Consider the following 11,871-nt stretch of genomic DNA (forward strand, 5'->3'; position numbering starts at 1 on the left):
ATGAAGATGAAGGCGATGACGAAGATGATGAAAATGATGATGGTTACGTAAGATGATTTCGGAGAATGTTCTCTCGTACAAAGTTCTGAATCCGCTCACAGAGCAATTCGTAATAGTGTCTACGGGGGCGAAGAAACAAACGCAAGAAAATTCGTAAACTTAGTTGAAAATACAATCGAAATCGAACGAAATTACTGAATCAACGAAAAACGTAATCGGCATGGTCTCTTGGTTCCCCTAATTAATCTTCATACTGCTTCTGTATTTAGTGTTATTGCTTATTATTTTGCTGCCTGTTTCATACCATGTTGATTTTTCTTCATGTTGTTACATAACATTCGGTCTCCTTCCTTCTTGTTATCTTATGCATGTGTTCTCCTTGCTTTGTTGTGCGGTTACTGTTACTTATTTTTATGTTGTTTGTCTATTATTTTTACTTTTAGTAAGCTGATTTGTTGATGGCTAAATAACATTATTTTTAGTTTAGTCTTCCCCTAAATTCTGTCTTTTATTAGAGAAAATTCAACAAATTGAGTGTGTGACTTGTGTATATTTTAATGCGCGTTATGACAGAATTCATGGTTAATAAGGATAAGTCCGATATGCGAAGCTTAGCCTCGCCCGGGCTATGAGGGGAGCCCGGCCTGTGTCGACTAATGCCGACTCGCTCACGTGTGTCAGCTGGTGCTGACTCGGCTGAACCTAGTCCTTACCCGCCGTGGTGCCCAGCCACAGCAGTAACCTCCGGGCGACAATTGCAACTTCTCGCGCCTTGGCGGGGCGCGAACCGCCGACCCCTCGGATGAGAGTTACCAGTGTACTAGCCCGGAGGCTGAATTCATGGTACTTATCCAGGGCCGGATTAAGCACTTTAGAGGCCCTAAGTACTTAAGAATATGTATATATATATATATATATATATATATATATATATATATATATATATATATATATATATATTTTTTTTTTTTTTTTTTTTTTTTTTTTTTTTTTTTTTTTTTTTACCGGAAACAGAAGTGAAGAAGTTGTTTATTTTATCATAGCAAAAAATAAATCATTAGAGCTTTAAACGGAGACCCAGCCCGGAGACCAATGGCGAGTCTCAGTCATTAGATTGGAAATACTGTTCCAATCTAACAGTGGGTACTATCAAATATTATAGTTATGTAATGTGCTCGTAATGAGTACCTACATATTTACACATGTGGTCTTTATGTTAATTAAACTTGAACAGAAATTAAATTGTTTTTAATGAGATATTAGCGAAATTTAGACTTTTCTAATGAAGGAGTTTTTCAGTCTTGCGAAGAGTAAACTTTTCCATTAACGACCGTGTCAGCTTCCCCCTAAATTAACTTGTTTTTAATTAAATGTTTGCGAAAATCACTGAAATACTCAACCTAGCTGGAAGAGTCGATTTTTCCAGTGCAGACGTCCAATTCAGCTTCCCCGTAGTTAGGCACGTAGGCACATACAGCACAGAATACAGTATGTTGTGTTACCTAGATGGAATCTGAATATTTTAGTTTAGGTACTTTTCATATTAATGATATCTGATTAGGTATTTGGGGCCCCCTTCCCTCTTTGATACCCTAAACACGTGCTTATTTTGCTTAATGATTAATCCAGCCCCGTACTTACGAATTAAAATCAAAGCTATTGTTTTTTACAGTAAATGACATAGCATGCCTACATACGGAAAAGCCTGTTATTAGACTTTTATAAAATCTCTAGAGGAACAATTAATCCTTGACATACTGTGATTAGCGTTTCTTTACAAAGTATACTGTGGTATTCATAAGTAAACGCACATACTTACAAAGAAGCACACACGCAGTACGCGCATACGTACGTACATACATGCACATGCACATGTCGAAGCTAAAACGGATCCATAGGAGGCATGCAGTAGCAGCAATGGTCATATCAAACCCTATTTAGGATGAATAAGAAAACCACAATATAAAACAAATTTAAGATTAATGAGGGAATGCTATTGTACAACTTACTGATTCTTGAACGTAAGTGCAAAACGCGAGAAAAGGCAAGAAGTAGCGACACTCTACTTAAACTAAATAAAATGCATGAACTGATAAATTACAATCCTGTCTTACTTATGATGGCAGAAAAAAGACGCGAAATAGAGCTATGTCATGGGTGACGTACCTGCGGACAAACTTAGTGGTTACATTAATTCGAGATAAAGGCCAAGATACCAAATCGCTCTCTGAAACTGTACCCTTAACATCCCTACAACCGAACCACCAGCCTTCTGTCTACGTGATCTGGTATCCCCATGTTTGCCCTTTTTGGAGGTAGTCAGCTTGGAGCATCGGCAGGGTGAAGGTGAATCTGTGTTAACTCTAAGATCTCATTAGATGAAAAGGGCTGAATGGAAGAATATTTTTATCTGTCAATATCAATTCGATGCTAAACTGTACATTTCCATTATATTTACCAAATAAATCTGCAAGTTCTTTTCGTACACTGCTCAGTATGGTACCATTTTGTCATTCCTACATGAAAGGATACTGAACAAAGAAGGAGACCACACAGAGAGACAAGGGCTGTGACTAAACAGTGTCAGACGAAACGGTAATTCTTTCCGGTATGGACGCACTTGCCAGAGACTAAGTCCTTAACTCCAGCCAACAATCTTGGAGGACACGTGGGGAACCTTGGGTTGGGGGGGGGGGAGTATAGAGTGGCCTCAGTGTGATGTGAGTGTCAGTAAATGACCAAAGGAAGTTATGAATACAAAGAAATGCGACTTTTCGGAAACGCGAGCCAAACTTCATATTTACGGAGAACAGAGAATGCGACTTTTCGGAAATGCGAGCCAAACTTCATATTTACGAAGATCATAGAATGCGACTTCTCGGAGCCAAACTTCATACTTATGATGAAAAAAATATAAGTGTTCGATTATGCCCATCATAAAAATTAGGAAAGAGCAAGAAGCGCACACGGTTAACGACACAAAATTTACTCCACAGTCCAAGTTAACGTGACTGGCCGGGAGGGTTGATGAGGGGTTCTGCCCCCCCAAACCCCCCCCCCCCGGCAAATATTCTCTTCACCTCGATATCCACGGCAAGACAGAAGTTGAAACAGGTCTTTGGTTTTTTACTTGTCTTACCAGTATATTTATTTACTTAGCCAAGGACCCCGCTCTTATCTCTTTTATGCAGTGTAAAACAAAAGAAAACAAAAAACGAATATGATATGACGACATACCTTACTGCGGAGAGTACAAATTAGCAGCGGCAAGGAGGAAGCGATGCATCTAGTCTAGTCTACAAATCGCTCTACACTTTCACACTTTTTTTAGTTAATAAAAGTCCATAATTCTCTAAAAAAAAATATAAGGTCTTTTGTTTTCCCATGAAATTTAGAGTGGAAGTCTAATAACACCACCACAGCACAGATGACACAAATCGGCCATTGTCACTGAGAAGAATGAGGCAGGTCACCGGTGTATTCTAGAAATATGCAGGTGTTATTTGCAGACTCGAAATAGCTTAAGCATTGACTGCATGGTTTGAGTAGTTAAGCAATTAAAAATCTTAATAGGTTTGAGAAAATAAGCATGGAAAAAAAGATTAACGTAAAAACGGCTAAAAGCGAATATACATGAACAGTAAATAGATCGCCGTGTATATTTTCATCATATATGGAATATCATACTAAAACTTTAATGAGCAATTAAAATCTCTGATAAACTGCCGCCACCTGATTGGCCGTGACATTGAGATGACGTAGGTGCGCATTACGACAGAAAGAGGTGTGCGAGCTGTGAGACAACTTATTCTTTCGCACCGAGCGAGTGGACTTAGCTGCTTGAGCGCCGAGTGGACTTAAGAGTGAGCGGCGCTGTCCGCGACCTTTTTCCTCAATTTGTGGCGTTACCGTTCGTGTCTTCAAATTAGTTCCTGTACCGACGACTGTAACATTTTGTTCTCTACAAGAATATCATCTTCAATTTGCCATAGCTAAGTGCGTCCTTACCGTAAAAAACTAACTCATTAAAGATATATATGAATGAATATATTGCAATTAAGATAAATTGAATTCATTTTTCAGGACCACTGATTAATGCCGGGGGCAGAACGTTGTCATGCTGATCTGAATCTTCAGTGAATAAATACAATATCAAATCCACAAAAGATAATTAACTTAGTTCGTGTCGGCAGGTTCTAATAACTAGATATCTTTGAAATTAAATGCTTTAGAATTTAAAGAAGAAAAAAATCTATATGCCGTCTATAAAATAAACGTCAATATTAAGGAAGAGGCAGTTCAAAATATGAAATTTATGGCATCCATTAAAAGAAGGAGTTTAGAATGGACACATCATCCACATTTCCAGAATTGCAGTTTGATGCACTTCATATTTTGTCTTATTTGTTTTTGTGAATTATCTCGAGAAAGCAAAGAAATAGTGAATAGGCTGCCTTTGAACAAGAAATTATCCTCTCCATCGCTGGATCACTATTTAAGATTTCTAATGCCTTTAAAGTGCTAATGATGTGATATAATTTTACTTTTTTTTCCCTAATATTATCATGCAGAGGAAGAAGTCAGATTATAAAGTGTAATCACTGTATGAAGTGATGGATAACACAAGCATTTCATATCATTGATTAGTCATTAATTGGCATAAAAAGTGTTCGTTAAGGATTATTCCATCTTTCTCTCACTCCAAACACGCAAAAAAAATAATAATAGCATCCTGCACAAATAATAATAACAACCTATAAAGGCAATAACAACAATTATGCCGAGGAGTTAGTTTCTTTTCGCTATCAAGTGTTCGTTAAAGAGAGTTCGCTAAACTCGCCTTCGCTAAACTCGCCTTCGCTAAACTCAAACGTAAACAAACAGTCGTCGATCAGCGGCAGCGTGGGATACGTGTGATTATGAGGTCCTCGGTCTAAATCAAAGGACTGCTTCCTGTTTATCATACCAAGGCGTTATAATAAAGCATGGTTATGGCCCAGACGGATGGAAAACCATCGAGCCAGGGGGACTTCCCTCCTGGAATGGCGCCCAAGATGCTGAATATGCTGAAGGAGTTGGACGGCATCGAGAAGGAGCTGCAGCCGCTGATCTCGCAGCCTTATCACGAGGTCCTGAGGAAGGTGAGGGCAGGGCTTGGCTTCTGATTTATTTCGAGGCGAGAGTACTGGATATTCTGGCAGGAGAGGGCTCGTAGGCTGCCCTAATGGTTTGCCGTTGGTTCGGCAAGGTAATACCAAACAGAATTTTGCTTCCCAGGGAATATAGACCTAAGAAGTCTAAAACCCTATAAAAGAAGAAAGAAGAAGAAGAATTTTGCTTCATAAAGTTGTTTGATTCTAGTTTTTATCTTGGTACAGAATGGGCATTGATGAGAAGTACATAGATGATGGTAGTTTTTCACAATACCTTTGCATAATCACTTGTAACGATTTTGGTATCAGTGGATTCCTCTCACCCTCTAGTACATATATATGTAGGAATTATGCCATGGAACACCCCCAAACCCCTCAACATTCTGATAGCAAAGGAGGACTTGAGAGGTACCATGGAAATTGTGGGGTAAACCAATAATGATATAATAACATAATGAAGATTATATCTCCCTATACCATTGAATGCAGAATGTGCCCTCTGCATTCAACCCCATAACCTAACAACCCCCTGCCCAGGAAAACAAAGAATCCACCATGTACATACGGCACGGTAGAGTGGAGGACAGACTTGGCATTGGACCCTCCTGCATGTGGTTGTATGCTTTCCTCTGCCATGAATATGTGGAGGATTCTTTGTCTTTGATCGTGGGGATTGGTTGGTGGCAGCCACCCAGGAGGGAGGTTGCAGAGAGTACAGCTCCCTGTAGTACACAGTACAGTGACTAATTCTGTGTATATTATTCATATTTTACCATGAAAATTTCTTAGTTCCTTTCATGGTCTCCCCCTGCTATCACTAATGTCACTAATGGGGTGGGGGGTTCCACGGCATGATTCTAATATATTGGGATAGTAGAAAATGAGAGGAAGCCATCAATACGCAAACTGTCACAATCATGTATGTGAAGATATTCTGAAAAATTACTTTGACTATAAACACCAGGAAGTTTATCATAAACTAAGGACGCAGTCCTAGTTCTATCCTGCTGGAATGCAGGTGAGTATTTTTTATTGACATTAGCGTAACACTGTCAGGTGTGGAGTCAGCCCAATGGCTATGCACGCTTTCTTTAATGGTCAAACTGACAAAATCACATGGGTGCTAACTTGAAAACCAAAATTTTGCATAGAAAATTCACAGTATGTTCATTCGGAGCAGAGGCAGCACTATGATGAAATGTAAAATCTTGCTTGTGAAGGCCTTGTGTTCACAGAGCAAAACTTTTACAAATAACAAACCATTTCATACTTTATCTTGCATGATATATTGGATGGAGGTACGTTGGGTTTATTGGAATTCCAATGATGTGGGGGCCACTGCAAAGCAGGAATCAGTCCCAGATGGATGTGGTCCAAGGTTCATTAAGGTTTGAATTTTTAGTTTATTTATACAGAGGTATGTAATTTTGCATATGGATTATTTAGTAATTTATACCAAAGAGAAAGGTTCATTATTTGTAATAAAGTTATAGGGGCAGGAGATTGATTCCAGCAGACATTTTCAAAAGTACATAAAAATCTGAGAAGGATATATATACTCTTAAAATAAATGCACTGTTCTTACGGTTTTTAAACTGTTTACACACTATAACCTTTTTTCCTGCCATGATGAATATCTATGCCAAGTGTAATAGAGCCAACATTGTGTTGTGTACTAAACAGTCATTTGTTTGTTAGGCCCTGTTAATGATAATTAAAAAGGTACAACTTTCCGAAATAAAGGCCATATCTTACTAGCACTTTTACTGTTATTTTTATTTAATATTCACATGAATTTGAGACTTTCCACATGTATCACATGCATGCAGAATGCCTCCCAGATGAAGATACTTGTGAGATTTCCACCTCATTCATATGCACTTGGCACTCAGCACTAGGTTCAGTTTTGCTTGAACAAAAATTGGTGTCAAGGGTTAACCTTATTATTACTGAATAATTTTACAGAAACCTTTATCACTGGTACTACTAATTATGATATTTAAAGATTGTATGTGATTCTTTTCTAGTGGTTTCAAAGTTGACACACATGCTGGTGATTGTTGTAACCATGCTAATTCTTTTCATATTATAGCCTTTTCATTTTAATTCAGATCCCCCCCCCCCCATAGTAGCATTTCAGGCTGTTGCTGTCATGACTGCAAATGCCATGAAATATACTAGAGAAGTTATACAGTAAACATTAGTAACACTAATAAAGTTAAATGCAGAAATATGTACATAATGACTGTGCAATTTTCTTGGAGTTCTCCTTGTAAAGAGTTAGGTAATTGTTTACTTCAGTACTTTGGAAATTTGAAAAAAAACAGTAGCATTTTTAAGAGCTATTTGTTTTATAACATTTTGGTTGCAAATCTACACCTTATGAGTTTTAATGGATTTGATCAGCAAAGAAAGTAGCAACATATAATTTGGACTGGTTTCTTATATGGTGCTAAACTGCCAAGGATATCTACAGTATCTTCTGATCAATTATCCTCATTATTTGCAAAGTGCAGAGTATCCGTGACCATTAACTTCTAAACATTTTTTCTGAATTCTTCCCGGATTATCCACACCCACTTCATTAGGGTAGCAGATGGTGGGGAACTGCAGAAGTCTGTACTATATTGTTATGGAGACTAGTTTTAGTGATTGCAATTTTTTCAATTTCTGATACTCGGGTATTGATTTGCATAAGTGTAATGTGGTCAGACTTTTTTAAAGATAATTGTCCTCTTTTTAATTTTTTGTACAGTATTGTTTCTGTGGAAACTTATAATTTTTTATACCATTTATTTTCTAGTTATCGCCCCAAGAAAAAGCAAAGGTTGGGATGATGGAAATATATGGAATCAACTCATTATTTTGGGGTAAGTAATGTATCTTTCTTTCTTTCTCTCTTTCTCTCTTTCTTTCTTTCTCTCTTTCTTTCTTTCTTTCTCTCTTTCTTTCTTTCTTTCTCTCTTTCTTTCTTTCTCTCTTTCTTTCTCTCTTTCTTTCTCTCTTTCTTTCTCTCTTTCTTTCTCTCTTCTTCTTCTTTCTTTCTCTCTTTCTCTCTCTCTCTCTCTCTCTCTCTCTCTCTCTCTCTCTCTCTCTCTCTCTCTCTCTCTCTCTCTCTCTCTCTCTCTCTCTCTCTCTCTCTCTCTCCAAACTCTCCAAAAGCTTCTGTACAGTTAGGTAAGAAGCATAATGACAGAAAATTATACACAGAAGGAAAGGAAATAGAGTAGAGTTTACATGAGAGTTTCCTCTCCAGTTCTTATGAAAACCAGCAGTGAAGATATTGCGTCAGCTCTCCGTGATGACTACAAGGTGGAGATGCAGAGATTGAGGGAGACCCAGGAACGGATAGCAGAGCTGGAGGCGAGGGCAAACATGCAGCACATCGACAAGCAAGCCGCCAAAAGGTTCATAACCCATGCACTCGGAAAGAACAAGGCAAATGGTAAGGACCTTTTAAACTGTCTGTGTATTTTACTTTTCAGTGCAGGAGAGATAAAAATTAGTAGATTAAATAATCTCTTGCATTTGATCAGAAGAAATGTAAGGTAAATTATTGTTTAACTTTAGCTGATTACAGCTGACCAATATGGGTCTGTTTGCAAAAATGAGAATAAAAGTTGCTGGGGAAAAAAAAAAAATTAGTGATTTTCTATATTATTTATAATCATTAGATTCTGTGCAATATTTGTGGATATTTTGGTTGACTTGATATCAGCATCCTTGCAAAGTGATAAATTATCATTGCCATATTTTTTTTATTCTATTACCTCTCACATACACAGATTTACACACACACACACACACACACACACACACACACACACACACACACACACACACACACACACACACACACACACACACACACACACACACACACACACACACACACACACACACACACACACACACACACACAAACGCTCGCGCACGCACACACACACACACACAAACGCTCGCGCACGCACAAAAACACACGCACAGAAACACACACACAGAAACACACATGGAATGGAGAGTGGTCACTGATGATCATGATTAATTAGTCTTCCTGTTCCTCTTCTTGTCAACAGGTGAGGAGTCAAGTAGTGACAACTCCAAGAAGAAAAAGAAAACGTGACGAGGCCTGCAAGGAGGAGGGAAGGTGTGACTGGGGGGTGCAAGAAGAGATTTTACTTGGGATCAAAATTACAGGAAAAAAGTCAGATAAATAGGATTTCCTTTAATTTTTCTTCTATTTCTTGTTCTTTTTTTCATCTTTCTCTTTTTCTTCTACTTTATCGATAGTTCTCCTTCCCAGCCATAACTTCAGTGTATGTTGTGGCCAGAAAGGCTTTTTTTGTAACAAATATATCCTGTTTTTTGTATTTGAAAGTTTTCATTCATTCCTGTAGATTTAAGGGCAAGCTTTGTTTTTCATGTTATAGTTCAGAATGCAATGTCATAGTGGTATTAATCAGAGTGAACTTTAGCATTTCTGTGATGGTAATATCAGTCTGAAGCAGTTAGTAATGTAAGCACGGCCTTGAATTTGCTTTGTGAAATAAACTTACCTTTTGTGGTGAATTGTAGAAATGAAAATGCTGTTAGTTATTCATTGCAATGAGCATTTTCTATGAATTTAAAAAGAGATCACATCCAGATATGATGGGGTTCATTTTGTTAGTAACATCATCATTGCTGTCAGCCATCAATCATTATTTTTTGTTATAAATATTATTATTATTATTCTTAGTTTTAATATTCTGATGACCTCATATTTATTTTTTTAACAATGGATTATGACCAATAAGACTGAAATGGTGATAGAGGAGCACAGTATTTGAGATAAAGAGCATTACATAAGAAAGGATTATATTATAATGAGGGAATAGAGAAAATATTTCATATAATGTTCAAAATGTTTTCCATAATTTCATAGTGACTTACAGGCATGGTGTAACCAATGTGGCCACCTTGTTTCATATCCCCATAACCTTTTCATGAGATAAGAAGTCGGTGCTGCTAGTCATATGTTCATTTTAGTTTGTGTGTACAGTTTGTATTAAGACCTGTTCTGATATATGGTGATATATGCAGGTGAAGTCAGGGATAACATTGGATGCCTAGATGCAGCCTATTCAATATTTCTTTTTCATTTCAAATATAAACTAAATGGAAATAAAGAAAACCAGACACAGAATACAATAAGCAGCATCTTACTGTTGCATGTTTAATACATCCTACATTATGCAGCTGAGATTCTTTGAATATGTGTTTTTTTTTGTTTTTTTTACCCATTTATCTTCACTTTACTTATAGAAATGGTATATGCTGAACTGTAATTTACAATGGACTCTACAATATCATAATGGTTTCCTTTACGTTTGGTGCTTTTGCCTCAAGACAGAAAATAACAGATTGCATTCAAATTCGGCATTATCCTCAACTAGGATTGACATGTCCGAGTATATAAGTTCAATTCATTATAATTTTATTCCGTGTCTCTTGCTGCATGTCTCATTTTTCTGTTCCTCATTTGAATGTTAGATGGAACGACCCTATTTAGAATGAATGACCAATCAAGAAGGTATGGCCAAATCTTGACGGAATTTCTGTCAGGATAATCAAAAAGTCATTTGCCATTTACGTCATTCTTGCATTTCACTGTACAATATGTATTTTTTCCTTCTTATTTTTCATGAATAACAAGGCATTTAATTCTTCACCAAGATGCTGAGAAGTAGGATACAGCCTTGAAATATTTCCACTCCTTTTTCATCCTGAAATCTGGAGAAAAGTTGATGCAGAAAACAGAAGAAAATGGGATGTATTATTGTGCATTTCATTACAAATATTCGTCATTTGAACACATTGCAAGAAACATATAGAAGAGATATAAATTAAAAATCAATATCATTAATGTAAAAGTAGAATTAAATGAATAATTAATATAATGGATTTATCATGTCTTCTACTTGCATTCTTTTAAATGTACCCAAGGATTAACAGTGTAGTTCTAAGTACAAATATTTTTCTTGCATTTCAGTGGCTCTATGCAAATGCCATCCATATGCTCATGAACGTCACATTTCTCGCCGGCAACCTATCAGGGAGAAAGGTGTGAATTATGACATGGATGGTTATGCATAGAAATTTGTATATATATATATATATATATATATATATATATATATATATATATATATATATATACACATATATATATGTATATATATATACACACATAAATATAAATATATATATTAATATATATATATATATATATATAATATATATATAATATATATGTATATGTATATATATATGTATATATATATATATATATATATATATATATATATATATATATATATAACTAATATATATATCTATATATATTATATATGATAATATATATATATATATATATATATATATATATGTATATATACATATATAATGTATATATATATACACTATAAATAAATATATATATATATATATATATATATATATATAATATATAATACTACTATATATGTATATTATATATATAATATAATAATATACTATATATATATATATATATATATATATATATATATATATATATATATATATCACACAAGCGTGCACATACACACATATAAGCGGTAGCGGTCTCCTCTAGCAATCTTTCGGCGTTGCGTTTAAATTACGAACTGCCAGTCGAAGGTAACCCCGGCCATTCCTT

At 35.9% G+C, this 11,871-nt stretch overlaps 1 protein-coding gene and 1 long non-coding RNA gene across 2 annotated transcripts; one reads left to right on the forward strand and one right to left on the reverse strand.

The window, feature by feature from the left end:
* Nucleotides 1-4,896: 4,896 nt before the first annotated feature.
* On the forward strand, nucleotides 4,897-9,523 carry LOC119580838 (nuclear nucleic acid-binding protein C1D-like). The gene is made up of 4 exons (XM_037928992.1): nucleotides 4,897-5,141; nucleotides 7,957-8,023; nucleotides 8,410-8,598; nucleotides 9,230-9,523. Exons 1-4 carry the CDS (start codon nucleotides 4,986-4,988, stop codon nucleotides 9,274-9,276), a joined length of 459 nt encoding a protein of 152 aa, XP_037784920.1. The 5' UTR covers nucleotides 4,897-4,985; the 3' UTR covers nucleotides 9,277-9,523.
* Nucleotides 9,524-10,773: 1,250 nt separating this feature from the next.
* On the reverse strand, nucleotides 10,774-11,271 carry LOC119580839. The gene is made up of 2 exons (XR_005229403.1): nucleotides 11,134-11,271; nucleotides 10,774-10,925 (listed from the first exon to the last, which is right to left on the reverse strand). It is a non-coding gene; the product is annotated as an uncharacterized LOC119580839 (long non-coding RNA).
* Between the last annotated feature and the right edge of the window lie 600 nt (nucleotides 11,272-11,871).

Source organism: Penaeus monodon, chromosome 14 (genome assembly GCF_015228065.2).
Source record: "Penaeus monodon isolate SGIC_2016 chromosome 14, NSTDA_Pmon_1, whole genome shotgun sequence".
Classification (NCBI taxonomy): Eukaryota; Metazoa; Arthropoda; class Malacostraca; order Decapoda; family Penaeidae; genus Penaeus; species Penaeus monodon.

Coding starts and splice junctions, on each gene's coding strand:
- LOC119580838 (XM_037928992.1), top strand. CDS start 4,986: ATGGTTATGGCCCAGACGGATGGAAAACCATCGAGCCAGGGGGACTTC. Junction 5,142..7,956: donor ATCACGAGGTCCTGAGGAAG/GTGAGGGCAGGG, acceptor TTTATTTTCTAG/TTATCGCCCCAAGAAAAAGC. Junction 8,599..9,229: donor CGGAAAGAACAAGGCAAATG/GTAAGGACCTTT, acceptor TCTTGTCAACAG/GTGAGGAGTCAAGTAGTGAC.